The 14135-nt window shown below is 41.5% G+C and overlaps 2 protein-coding genes across 5 annotated transcripts; both read left to right on the plus strand.

Moving 5' to 3' along the window:
* The first annotated feature begins 307 nt into the window (after window positions 1–307).
* Window positions 308–4851, plus strand: LOC133895440 (monodehydroascorbate reductase 4, cytosolic). 3 transcript variants are annotated; one of them, XM_062335748.1, is made up of 9 exons: window positions 308–454; window positions 738–1041; window positions 1130–1201; window positions 2531–2611; window positions 3010–3128; window positions 3246–3465; window positions 3627–3745; window positions 3820–3945; window positions 4080–4851. In XM_062335748.1, the coding sequence occupies exons 1-9, from the start codon at window positions 323–325 to the stop codon at window positions 4542–4544; spliced, it is 1638 nt and encodes a 545-aa protein (XP_062191732.1). In that variant the 5' UTR covers window positions 308–322; the 3' UTR covers window positions 4545–4851. The 3 variants fall into 3 exon arrangements, with proteins under 3 accessions (XP_062191732.1, XP_062191733.1, XP_062191734.1); XM_062335749.1 differs by lacking the exon at window positions 308–454 and adding an exon at window positions 2342–2393 and having other exon boundaries at window positions 821–1041; XM_062335750.1 differs by lacking the exons at window positions 308–454; window positions 3010–3128 and having other exon boundaries at window positions 822–1041.
* A 2507-nt stretch (window positions 4852–7358) lies between these two features.
* On the plus strand, window positions 7359–12217 carry LOC133895441 (histidine-containing phosphotransfer protein 1-like). Of its 2 annotated transcripts, XR_009905604.1 has the most exons (7): window positions 7359–7642; window positions 7750–7880; window positions 7997–8065; window positions 9660–9731; window positions 11130–11202; window positions 11829–12050; window positions 12094–12217. XR_009905604.1 is itself a non-coding variant. In XM_062335751.1 (6 exons), the coding sequence occupies exons 1-6, from the start codon at window positions 7586–7588 to the stop codon at window positions 11862–11864; spliced, it is 438 nt and encodes a 145-aa protein (XP_062191735.1). In that variant the 5' UTR covers window positions 7359–7585; the 3' UTR covers window positions 11865–12217. The 2 variants fall into 2 exon arrangements, 1 of the variants encoding a protein (XP_062191735.1); XM_062335751.1 differs by having other exon boundaries at window positions 11829–12217.
* Window positions 12218–14135: the final 1918 nt, after the last annotated feature.

Below are 14135 nucleotides of genomic sequence, written 5' to 3' on the forward strand. Positions count from 1 at the left end.
TCGTCGGCCAGTTTCGTTTTACATTGACTCGGCTTCGATGTTGACCTGTCTTTACATGAGGAGATGTAAACTGATAGCCAACGGGGAATCCTTCGTTGGTCGTCGCTATCTGCAGATGTTGACTATGGAGAAGGCATCAGGGCCGTTCCCATGTGACGCTACCGGCTGCTTGCTGGAGCAGAACTCAATTTGAGGTAGAAAGCAAGCACGAGCGTGTGATGTTCGATTCCAGATGCCTGCCTCTGGATTGTTCTAGAACTTTCCCTGCCCTTGTTTTTGCTTCGTAATCCTTGTAGCAGCGTCTTCTTGCTTCGTAATCCTGATGAATGAGCCGCTTCGTAATCCTGTCAGAATCACTGCTGCCATCGGAGAATCGGAGGTCGGTCCATTGGCGGTCTCTGACTGGCTGACGTCAGGCCTGAGGTGTGCAAACTGCAGTGTCGGTGGAGGAAGGGTACATAAATTTTATGTGACCTGAAAGATTTTTTTTCCTATGATGATACATATTTATTTTTTAGTTGGGTGATAATACGTGTTCACTACTCTCTTCTCTTTAACTTAGTTATTGAATTACGAGATAAATAATACGAATAAAGCCTTATAAAGATTTTTCTAAACAGGATTTATAGTATTTGTTTCGGAAAATGATCCTTACATATAATCTTCTTTATTCTCAACATAAATATTATAGTAATTTTTATCCAGTGTCGTACTATTGAACTGGGTCCCGGCTACAGGGCTCCGTCCGTCGCTTTCGCTCGCCAAAATTAGTGGGGAAACGGAAGAAATGGAACGGAAGATGTATAAAAAGTGAGCGATCACGCGCAGTTTCCTCCCGCTTACTGCTTCGAATCGACGACGCTTTGCCATCTGCTGCCTTGCCGTCTCTCGATTCGAGTGATCCATCTGCGGTGCGGTGCCGTGCTTTAGCTATCCGGCCAGCTCCGTCGATCGTTTCCCCTCTATCGTTCTTGGGGTGCGGAGATGGCGGTGGAGAACAAGCACTTCAAGTACGTCATCCTCGGCGGCGGCGTCGCGGCGGTCCGTCCTCTCCTCTCCTCTCCTCTCCTCTCTCTCTCTCTAACACCTGACAACAAGGAGACACGCAGCTAACTGATTCGCGCTGCAGGGGTACGCGGCGCGGGAGTTCGGCAAGCAGGGCGTCAAGCCTGGCGACCTCGCCATCATCTCCAAGGAGCCGGTACGTATCGTAATCCATCCACCCACCCACCCATACGATACCATCCTGGCGTTTCGAATTCCCGATCGCTGCTGCAACCAATTAATCTTCAAACGCGCGGTGTGGCTTAGATTGATTAATTAGACTGCTTAATATCCATTTCAGGAATAGGTATCCTGGTCAGTATTTGATTTACCGACAAACCCTAGGCAGATTTCTCGTTTTTATTTCTCCCGGCAGAGATCGAACCAGAGTCTGAAATTTTGCAGGATGCATGTTTCATCTACTAGCCGCGTTCAGAAGTTTTCCTGAGATTTTAGCGCGTCCGAGTCGCCGGCAAATGGGGTGGTCGGTGTCTCAATACCAACCACCCCTGGCAGAAATTCCCCTTTTTCGTTTCTTCCTCTAGAGATCGAGATAGACTACGAAATTCTGGATGCTGATTCGGTCCGTTCCCCGTCTCCACGAATTTTCCCGCCATTTTTCCGTGTCTTCGCCACCGGCAAATTGGGGGTGTCCTCGCATCCCTGGTCAGTGTTTGAAATACCGTCCACCCCGGACATGGATTTGCCCTTTTCATTTCTCCGTATACATATCGAGCTAGACTCTGAAAATTGGCATGATGCCTCTTCCATCTATAACAACAACAACAACAAAGCCTTTGTCCCAAGCAAGTTGAGTAGGCTAGAGATGAATCCTACAAGATCCAATTAAAAAGATGATAAAAAATAATAATGATAATAAAAGTACTAGTAATAGTAAAAAATAAAAGTAATGACGGTACATGGAGACTAAAGCATAAATTATGGTTCTGAAATGTAGATTGTTAACTTTCATGCGTTTCTATTCGTGGATAGTTCTTTGAAGATATTCTATTCCTTCAAGTCTCTCTACAGACTCTCATGTTAGGTTTGATTGATCCTTGTGTCTCTTCATATTATCAGCACATCTCAGTATCCCACTATGCACATGTGACTTTGGAGGCCTCCCGTTCGATCTATAACCCATCTTAAAAATTATTTCGGTGATTTCTAAATCGGGCTCATCTTCTTAATCCAAAATGCTAGCTGGTGTCAGTCATCACCTGTGCACAGCTGACTACTAAATTGTTTTTGTGGTGCTGCGTTGCTTCACTTGATCACACACGTTTTAATCTTTCAGGTGGCTCCTTACGAGCGCCCTGCACTCAGCAAAGGGTACCTCTTCCCTCAGAGTAAGTCCTGAATGCAAATGTGGAGCGGTGTATCCCCCCCTCTGCTGTCTTGATGATCCTTTGCATAATTTCTTACTGACACTTCCTTCAAAAAAAAAAAAATTCTTACTGACACCCAATGTGTTTTCTGTCGACAGATGCTGCAAGACTGCCAGGGTTTCACACGTGTGTCGGGAGCGGCGGGGAGAGACTGTTGCCTGAATGGTACTCAGAGAAAGGTAAGCATTCTCATTTGATCATTTCCTTGTAATTATAATCTGTTCATGGAAGAGGAGTAGTCGCGTGTTATTTAAGATGGCTACCTGTGTGTTAAACAAAAGCAATTGCTTTTGCACTCACCTGCAACTATGATAGTACAAAGGTGGTTGCTGAATGGTGCCTGCTATGTTTCATTCCTATATTCATCATTCTCCACATTTAAACTGGTCACTGGTCTGGCTACAGAATAACATCTTGTGATACCATGTTATGAATAGCACTTGTACTCATCATGAGCCTTCTAGGCCTGAATTTATACTCATACAGGTGTAGGCAAATATGTACAAAACCCCTTATACAATAGAGAAATACAAGACATGCATATATACTCTAACAGCCTTATCATGTTTATTTTTAGGCATTGAGCTGATCCTGAGCACTGAGATTGTCAAGGCTGATCTTGCCTTAAAGACACTGACCAGTGCAGCTGGAGCAACCTTCACCTATGAGACCTTGCTCATTGCCACTGGCTCCTCGGTGAATTCTTAGCTGCAGCTGTTCCCTTCAAAGATAAATATGTACTTTAGATTGCGAACCTGATAGTCTTGCTCTTGTCTGGTTACTCATGATATTTATATTTGTCTGTGTACCCAGGTCATAAAGCTCACTGACTTTGGTGTCCAAGGAGCAGAATACAACAACATATTGTATCTAAGGGATATCAACGATGCTGACAAGTTGGTCGCAGCTATGCAAGCAAAGAAGGATGGGAAGGCTGTGGTTGTCGGAGGTGGTTACATTGGTCTTGAGCTTAGTGCAGCCTTGAAAATCAACAACTTTGATGTCACTATGGTGTACCCTGAACCGTGGTGCAGTAAGTCCTGTTACTTTATTTGGAAGCTTAACTTGTTATGTTTTCTGAAATCTAAATGCTTAGCAGCAACAAAACATCTTTTTTCTCTGTATGGTTTGGACACTTTTTTATAGTGTCCAACTGCCGATGGAACCTCATGATGGAAATCTCATCTTTTGCAGTGCCCCGTCTCTTCACTGCTGGCATTGCTCATTTCTACGAGGGCTACTATGCTAACAAAGGGATCAAGCTTGTGAAGGGCACTTATGCTGGTGGTTTCGATGCTGATGCGAATGGAGATGTGACCACCGAACACACTGCAATTTCAACTTAGTGTTTGGTGCGAAGGCTAATTTTCACCTGCATCGATGACAGGTTACGGCAGTCAAGCTGAAGGACGGAAGAGTGCTCGAAGCTGACATTGTCATTGTCGGTGTCGGTGGCAGGCCATTGACGGGTCTCTTTAAGGGCCAGGTTGCCGAGGAGAAAGGTGGAATCAAGGTCAGTTCACTTCTAGTTCGCCTCCCTTCAGTACAAGCCATACTATATCAGAATCTTTTTGCTACAATGAGCAGGTGTTGATCATTTGTGCCATTTTTTTTGGCTTCACATTCTTCTGCCATATTGATTTTCAGACCGATGCATTCTTCGAAACAAGCGTTCCCGGCGTATACGCCATCGGCGATGTGGCTACCTTCCCGCTAAAGCTCTACAACGAGCAGAGGAGAGTGGAGCACGTCGACCACGCCCGGAAGTCAGCCGAGCAGGCCGTGAGGGCCATCAAGGCGAAGGAGTCCGGTGAGTCAGTCGCCGAGTACGACTACCTGCCCTACTTCTACTCTCGGGCGTTCGACGCCGCGTGGCAGTTCTACGGCGACAACGTCGGCGACGACGTGCTGTTCGGCGATAACGACCCGGCCGCGGCAAAGCCCAAGTTCGGCAGTTACTGGGTCAAGGACGGCAGGGTCGTCGGCGTGTTCCTGGAGGGCGGGTCGGCCGACGAGAACCAGACCATTGCCAGGGTCGCCAGGGCCCAGCCGCCGGTGGCCGACGTCGAGGTGCTCAAGAAGGACGGGCTCGACTTCGCTGCCAAAGTCTGAGCTCTTCTGCAGGTGTAAAGAACTTATGCCAGTTTTAGCCTCTCTCTTGGCACTCTTTATTAAAGCTTTCATCACTTCGATGCTTCATACTTCATATAGTTGTTAGTTCCTACATAAAAAAAAAAAAAATTGAATTGTGATTGAGATGTTGAGAGTAGAACCGCTGTGGCATGATCCGAATAATGTATGTAATTTCTAGCATCTTTGTTCATAGTTTGTATACTGTATCGAATTCGGCATTTCTTACTTCTTGCTACCTTTTTATTGCCATCTTTCTGATGGTCGATCAAATTGCAGTTAAAACAAAGCATCCTTCTGATCTGTGAACTATGAAAAATCTTTCCGATCGGTTACATGATTGGAATGTGTTTCTTGTGGTGAAACATCAAACATGGAGCAGTTGCTGGAGATTCCAACGACAGGTACAGATCTTCCTGCCAAGCATATCACTAAATCAAAGGCAAATCTCTCTGACTGTCCGGCCGATTCCGACAAAATCAAGTGATTCTTGGTCGGACATCTGACAAATGAAACCGGCATAGCTGCTGCTGTCATTTTCTTCTCTTCTTTCGCTTCAGTTTTTAAGATATGCAGCCATTGCTTTCAGATGAAGAGAAACAAAAGGTTCTGGATTGCTGAGAAACCATACAATTCTTGCTTACTAACCTGTGTTGCTCACCATTATTTTTACAATGTACGTAGAAAAAGCACAAAACCATGGTATCATAAAAAAGAAATTTCAGAGTGAATATGCTCAGTGTTACTTTTCGCACTGCCTCTAAAAGTTTATGAAAATGTTTTTTTGTGACAGTAATATTGCCGGAATGGTAACAGTAACTAACAGAGTTCTCCAACTATGTAGTTACCTTTTCAAATATTCATTGCACTAGACCGTTACAAAATTTTGGTAATTTGCCATACGCTCTATCGGTAGGTTAATAATATGTAGAAATTACTAGTTTGTGACAAATTTTTGAGAGGAATGAAAAGGAAGGCTCTACTGTGTATACATATGCATCTAGTTTTTTTCAAGCTGTATACCACCACTCCTTGTCGTTTAGTAGCTCACATCGGTTGCTTAAGATGATGAACGCCACTAGGAGGCTTCATGCTACAATCAAAATTTTGCTCATGCATGTATTCATTGAAACAGATAAGTATGTGTTCACATTGATCACATTAAAGAGAGAAATACAAGTGGATACTCCTTGAATCAAAGACAAAATAAATAGATACAATGAACCAGTTATATTTATGTATACCTATGCAATCAATTAAACCGATTAACCAAGCCCAGAGAAATAAAAGCTGGAAAACAAAAGGTATCCAATGAAATTGTCACTGCATCCTAAAAGGCAAATATAAGTGTAAAAATTTAAACCATAAAGTAATAACTACTATAGATAAATGATTTCTTAGAATTTTTAAAGGAGTAAAAAGAAGAATAAACGAAAGGAGCAATCCTTCCGCCTTTGAGTCTGCTATATCCATTTGTGCACAAAGGTATTGTGTTTCCATTTACTAGGCTGTCGGGATATTACTGGAATGGCATCAAGATCTCTTTACGCTCATTCGATCAATACTTTTACACCAATGCCACAGCTTTGTGTCATTCATGTAATTTACCAACCTATCACATTTGACAATATTTTTCTCTTGGGTTAGTATTGTCGCTATTTCCTCTCATTCCCTCTTGGCTTTATTGAGTTACAATGAATTTGTAATATGCCGAGTGATGGTAATAATTTGCGACATGTCATACACAAGTATCTATAGGGTGAGATCCAATAACCGTTGCACCGTTATTGTTCTTAGCCCATTTATCGGATATTGAGGTATTGTCTTTTCTTGTACCAGATTGTCGGGACATTGTCAGAATGATAGTAACCAAAGATAACCATCATCAGAGTTTGTCGGAATAATATATGTAACAGATAGTACCATCCATTATTGTATTTTCTTTACGTATTAAATATCCTATCGTCTCCACGCGTTACCAAGTTGCGATCAGAGTTTGTTGGAATAGCATATGTAACTGATAATACTATCCATCATCATATTTCTTTACGCATTAAATATCCTATCGTCTTCATGTGTTACCAAGTTGAGATCATATATAGGTAACCACGGAGCAATGGAGCAACTATTGCTTCATTATTATACCTAACCCATTTGTCGGATTCGAAGGTATTGTCTTTTCTCGAGCTAGATTGTCTTTGTATTGTCGGAATGATAGTAACAACCAATAGTATTGTGTAGTGAATCAAATATCAACATTTCTAACTAAGTTACAATAATTCACAATATATACCTTGGTATTGGTAACATTTTAAGCTAATGTAATAGTTCGTGCACCATTAGTCTATATCAATCTGTTGCTCATACATAATCCATATAAAATATAACTCTAATATATTTAAAATAAAATAATAGTTGATAAGTGAGAACTCTACTTCATGGATGTACATTGTAATTCCTCATTTACGGTCATATTGGTGACTTAAAAAGAAGCTATAAGAAAGTTGTCCATATAATAATTATTTGTATTTAATACGATAGATGCTTATCATATTAAATACAAATAAATAGATACAACGAATAACTGTCATTTGTGTAGTCTATCAGATAGCCGAAAGCTGGCGCTAGTGAGCTAAAAGTTAGAAAATATAAAGTATGTAATAAAAGTTCGGTTGTATCTCACCTATCAAATGAAGTAGAAATTAAAAATATCTAGAAACCAACCAAATGAAGTAGAAATTTAAAACATCTAGAAAACCAATAAAATGAAGTAGAATTTTAATCAAAGAAGGTGAAAATTAAATGAAAGGATAGCCGCAAGGAGAAAGAAACCCAACTGCAAGTGCAGCCCCCCAGGTCTGCGTCGGGAATCGAATTCCCCTATTTATAGGGGCTGGCCCGACGCCCATCCCAATCACCCGCCCCATTCCCATTCCGATTCCCCACACAACCGCTCCCCGAGTCCCGACGACGAGCTCCCCTCCCCTCCTCCTGCTCGCTCGCCGCTGCAGCAGCAGCAAGCCATGGCGGCCACTCCGATGAACCAGCTCAGCGCCCTCGTCAACAACATGTTCGCCACGGTAAGGCGCTCAACCACTAGATGCTTGTATTTCGGTGCCATTCGCGCGGAATTCCGGTGGTGGCTGACGAGATTGTGCTTTGTTTTGGTGTGTGCCGGCGGGGTTAGGGTTTGCTGGACGAGCAGTTCCAGCAGCTGCAGATGCTCCAGGACGCGAGCGCGCCGGACTTCGTCTCCGAGGTCGTCACGCTCTTCTGCGACGACGGCGAGCGGATCATCGGCGAACTCACCAAGCTGCTGTGCGTTCGTGCTTGCTCGCTCGCTTGCTTTTTCATGTCATTTGATCGGATCGTTGCTTTGGAGGAGGTTGGATTGACTCTGATTTCTGTAATTTGGTGGTTGTGCGTGCGCGCAGGGAGAAGTCCAGCGTGGATTTTGACAGGGTGGACGCTTTCGTGCATCAGCTCAAGGGAAGCAGTGCAAGGTGATGGCTTGTTCCTACCCTTTTCATTTAATGCGTGTGTCATAGTAGGAAATTATTGTTGTATTGCCATATTGGGGCGCAAGTTGGGTATGGGATCCATTTAAAATGGGGAAATTTGAATTCATGCTATGACGCGAATGATATGGCATACTCAATTTATTCTGTATGCTGGTCAAAACGCTCAAAGATCAGTTTTCACACTCTTGGGGAAGGGTTTCCATCTATTCATCAATGTATTGTTCTGTGACGCTGATCTGACAAACATATGGGATCTGTTTGGGAAGTGTTCCCATCTATTTTGTCATTGCGTTGTTCCGTGACGCGGATCCGACAAACATATGAGATCTCTTTGGGAAGGGTTTCCATCTATTTCATCAATGTAGTGTTCCATGATGCAGATCCAACAAACATAGTCCATCACGTGCACAAATCAGGTGGCCCAAAGGGGAACAATTAACATCCTCACATTTTAAGTTGCACTTCGGATCCGGTTGGGAAGGGTTGTCATCTATTTTGTGGTTATAGTGTTCCATGACGTAGATCTGACAAACATGCTCCATCCGTCACATTGAATGGCTCCAAGAGCAGCACCCCACATTGTCCCTTCTCAGGTGCCACCTCAGATCCATTTGGGAAAGGTTCTCAACTTCTCATCTATTTTTTTTATGTTAATGTCAGATCTGAGAAACACACTCCATTCTGATCAGACAGCTCAAAGTGCATTAGTTCACACCCCTTCCCAGTTTAAGTGCTGTTATACACTCTGTGTAAATATGGAATTCATGGCCAAGGCACAGCAAGCGGTTGCTTGTCTATAATCATCACATTTTAGCAATGAAGGTAGGGCAATTGGGGGATATGTGTCGTGCCTATCTTAAAAACATTTGGTTTTCAGGTATGGTGCCTGAACTGTAAATGGTTCATTTTTAGGCATGCTATTGTTTTTATACATCATGGATGCAAAACTATTTAGGATTTCTTTGTTTAAGAAGTTAAGCAGCAAGCCAGCAACTCTAGTGAATAAGTATGTCATGAGAAAAATAGAGGATAGATCATGGCTTAAGAAGCAAAACATCTAGTCCTCTTCGGTTTATTTTCCTGCTGGTAGTATGGTACTACTGAGCATGTTAACCCTGCACTACTGCATGGCGAATGTCCCTTCAGGCTTCTGAGGTATGGGCTGGGCACACGATAGGAGTAGGGTGTCACCCTGCCAATCAAACCTGCTTAAATTCCTGCCTCCTGTTTATGTGATATTGAAGTGCCATCTCCCTCGGTCGTGATCCCTATACTGTTACACACTGACACTAACCAACTATGATGGTGAAAAAGAAGTCACTGTGATGCCGCCTGGTATGTAGGACTGATAAGACTCTTATGTAAGACTGTTAAGACTCTGACTCGCTGAAGTTAACAAATTTACTAGGCTTGTACTTGGTTGACTTCGTAACTCGGATATGGATACTTTAAGTGTTGAATATGTATTCAATTAGCATGCTGACGTGATGAGGAAGAACTAAAACTTGGTATTTGTTTTTCTTTTATTAAATCACTTTTGTGGGACTTTCCTGATTTATATATTTGCACATTGCAGTGTTGGTGCTCAGAAAGTGAAGAACACTTGCATTCAGTTCCGCGAGTTCTGTCAGCAGAAGAGTAGAGATGGGTTAGTACCTAGTTATATATATGCCTGTCTTGCCACTTTCCTACCATTGTCTTATTGAAATTTTCATATGCATATCTAAATGCGATGTCCTAGTGCCTACTTTTAATGTTTTCTATAGTATATTGTTGATCAAACTGAAATTGTCTATGATGGGATAAGTCCTTGTGCTGTTGCATGGTCTTTGTGGGGCTGCCACATGGTGGTCTTGCTGCCCATATGCTTTAGGACAGCATCTAGGACACTAGGATAGCATCTAGGACACTAGGACAGCATCTTAGACTAGAGGACAGCATCTAGGACAGCATCTTAGACTAGAGGACAGCATCTAGGACAGCATCTTAGACTAACATCTTAGACTAGCATCTTAGACTAGCATCTTGGCATATGCTTGGCTGGCCATGAGCCTATAAATATGTATCCCCAACCCCTCAGGTTGGCATGGCATTGTATGAGAAGTGAGAAACAACCCAGAAAAATTTGCCCCAACTCCTAGTGTCATCCTCTCTATGAGAGTAAGAATTCTGCTACTACCAAGAGTAAGAATTCAGCGACTAACAGTCTATCCATCACTTTTGCCATTAATTGATCTAATCAATCTTCATAGGCAGTAAAGTTGGTTGAGTCTTCTCAGGTTGCTGGGCTAGGACTGTAATTGCTCCAGTCCAATCCTTAGTTGCTTGTAGCAACTCGATGCCATTCTTGGTGTACATTTGAAATGAAACAGGTGGCTTGTTATACAGAACTGACCTGGTTTTTCAGTACCCCAAATATATTATGTATGGCATTCAGACTTTGCTCGGACTGTTTGAGTTAGGATAGTAACCACCCCCGTTCAGTTTTGTAGTTAACAGCAAGTTTACATGTACCTGTCTGCATTTAAAATGAAACAGCCAGGCTGTTTTTCCAGTATGCCCCAAATATTGCAGCATTCAGATCTGTGGAACTAAGTTCTTCATCTGCTCTTCAATTTGCAGAACTAAACAGTAAATAAATCTTGAACTTGTTGATCTTTCAGTCTGCCAATCCATTTGCCTTTTCAATATGAATATTGTGAAAAAAAGATCTTATTCTGACAATTACCAATTGTCTGTGTTGATGATTGTCAGCGAAATCATTTGCTTGGTTGCTTCATTTAACTGCCTATGGCATTAACAGGTCCTTGTAGATTTAGTATACATGATCCAAGTGTTTATTTTGGTATGGAAGCATGTCCATGGAGACACACCTAAAGCTCCTTGAGCAGCTCTTAAGACAGTAGTGAAAGTTGTGTTATTCTTTGCATTATTTTAATTTGTGAGCTACTAATGTTTCCACTATAGAAACAAAATGTAGTTGACATGAGCATTTTTGTGCATAGTTTACTAGATGTGTTCTTTTCATAAGTATATTCCTTGCCAGGTGCCTCAAGACACTGGATTCAGTGAGGACTGAATTCTATGATCTGCGCAGCAAGTTTCAGACTCTGCTTCAGGTATTACCTGTTGTGATTAAATTCTTCTGAAAAAACCCTATTTGGTTCCATTGAACTAGAGTAGCCTTCTTCATATGAAGTCTTTCATTCTTAATTTTGCTTGTTATACCTACTGTTAAATTGTACAGAGGATATGATACTTGTGGAAAGCTTCCAGAAACAATAATGAACAAAAAAGTATGTTAATGGAGTGAACGCCATTAGTAATGATAGCAAAACATGTGAGCTAGCAGCTTTCAAGAACTAAATCTCTAGTAGCAAAATAGCAGAACATGAACAAGTAAGGGCATTGCATCTTAATTTCGTCTGGATCAGTAAGTAGGACTCCTAGAAATCCTTGTTGAAAATCTTGTTTTGACTGATCAATGTTTATATCTGAATGTTAGCTTCATATAGGGATACATCCATAATATAGTCCCAATAATTGTTTGGTTCCAACCTGGTTTCTCTTCTCAAGCCTGAATGGACCTCATGTATTGCTTACCTTGATTTTACCATGTTCTTTTCTGAAAATTCTGTATCCATCTTTTATTACTTTATTGGCCATTATATCTTTGTGATTCTATGTTCACGTGGTGAATTTTTTGTTACCATCTATAGAACTGACCTGTGGTTTTCCATTGCAGCTGGAGAGGCAGATCCAGGGCTTCTACCCCAAGTAGATTGGAGCAGCAGAGTGGAGCTGCATGTTCAGATTATGAATACACCGCTGAAGGCATAGAACATGCTCAGTTCTCTCCTATATTGGCTTCTTGGAAGTCTGTAATAGCTTAGCAACAAGATTAGCGTTGACACCTTTGTTACTGTAGTTGTCTGTCGGGTGATGGATCTCCTGCAATCATTTGCAGGTCATCTGGTTACTCGTTGTAATCGCTCTGAATATGATTGCAGGTCATCTGGTTACTCGTTGTAATCGCTCTGAATCTCTTAGGAACTCAACAGCTATGCGATGGTGGTATATGGTGAGGAAACAGAATAATGCGATGTTTAATATCAATGTGTCTGCTGTTTGGCATCATGTGTCTCAAGTGATCATTGTGACCTGTTCTTAGTTGGATCAAGCTGCAGCAAAAATTCAGGTTGGGTCCGGAGGGTGCTTGCGACTAGTGTGCCCGGGCAGGCAACATGCTATGCTTGTTCCGGATCAGCACCCCAAACTTTAACATATCTTTTCTAGTTAATCACTGAACTTCTATATATTTATCAGAGTATTTTTTATTATAATTCGGCTTTCACAGTTCACTAGTCACAGGAACTGTTCCCGGTTGCAGTACTGTTTACTGGTCGGAGTTATTATTCATCTAGTCGGATGTTACTGTTCATCTAATCGTAGGTAATGCTTCTCTGGTCGGAGTTACTGCATACTGGTCACATATATTATTTATATGGTCAGAGTTACTATGCACTGACTATAGGTACTATTTACTAGTTAACTAGAAAGTTTTCAGAACTAAAATTCTTCATAATATACCAATTTTGATCGTCAACATATGCTCCCTATTTTTTGGTAAAATTTGCGTGCGAAAAAATATGTCTTCTCTACTTGTACGTTTCTTAAGGCGATGATCAAAATATCAGCTATGAATACCTTAGGACGATGGTAACTAATACATGGGCCTTATGTCTTTGCTTATTGATTCACTACACCATTTAACCGAAACTCCAAAGGTAACATAAAAATCATATTAATGTCCATACTTTCAGTTGGTGAAGCATCATTAGCATGCACCGGCGACTCTCCATAATCAAGTAATTATTCATCTTCCTTATCATCTTGAATAGACGCCGACGTTGTTGTTGGTGAAGAGGCTATTGTAGGAGCTATTATAACATCTAGTTTTGGTCTCTATATTTACTTCACGGGTTGCATTGGCTTAATCTCATTGAAAGTAGCATCCCGTAACTTTTTAGCTTGTTGCTTTATCAATTCTTGCTTGTGTAGCCGCTGCAATCTTCATTTCTTTGTGTGAGATAAGCCTAAGGGACACCATCTCGGCTGTAGATACTTAGAAAGCAGTTTGATGCTACATGCTTCATGATTATTAGCCATTGAAACAACTTAGATAGCAATAGATACGTATTTAGACTTGACCGATTTATCATAAAAAAACAATCGATCCTTTGCCAAGTTCTTCGGTCACTACTTTCATTGAACCAATCTTAATAATATCAGCAGTAGTAGCACATGCTTTATCAATATTAGAATCTAAAATTTGAGTAAAAACACTACCCTCTGGGCCAGTATGCGTTTTTCACATCTTTAGCATGTTGAACATTATCTGGTCGGAGTTACTATTTATCTGATCGGAGTTACTGCACATTAATCACAGATACTATTTATCTGATCAGAGTTACTACACACTGATCATAGGTACTATTTACTGATCAACAAAAAAAAATTTCAAAACCAAAATTCTTCGCAATATACAATTTCGATCATAAACACAATTCAAGGAGCTGTAATTGCCTCTGCGAAATTCAGCTCACAGTTGCACCCACCGCGACCTGCAATTGCAATTGCAGTTGTACTGCTCCTCCTACTTTACTTCACTTCACCGCGTCAAACAGTAGCATCAGTAGTGGCAGCTCCTGTATGTTACACGCCGAGCGAGTAACTACTCCTCAGCATTGACTGAGGAATCATTCTGACAGCTTCAGAAAATCAGTCACATCTTTTTCATGGATTCGTGGTCAGTCTGTTTATCATCATTATTACCAAAGAAAAACTGCCATGGCAGTTGGTAAGGCAACATTGTTCACACTACGGGCCGGTAACCATATACCAGCCATGTACTGAGGTCCTAGTGTTCACGGACTGGCCGGTGTAAAAGTGTAGGGTTACCACAAATGTCATTGGAGATGTGGGTATCCAATATATAGTGGAATTACATGTTTTGTTTAACTGAATGGGTTCTGAGTCAACCTAATGATAA

The sequence above is a fragment of the Phragmites australis genome, chromosome 16 (genome assembly GCF_958298935.1).
Source record: "Phragmites australis chromosome 16, lpPhrAust1.1, whole genome shotgun sequence".
Taxonomy (NCBI): domain Eukaryota; kingdom Viridiplantae; phylum Streptophyta; class Magnoliopsida; order Poales; family Poaceae; genus Phragmites; species Phragmites australis.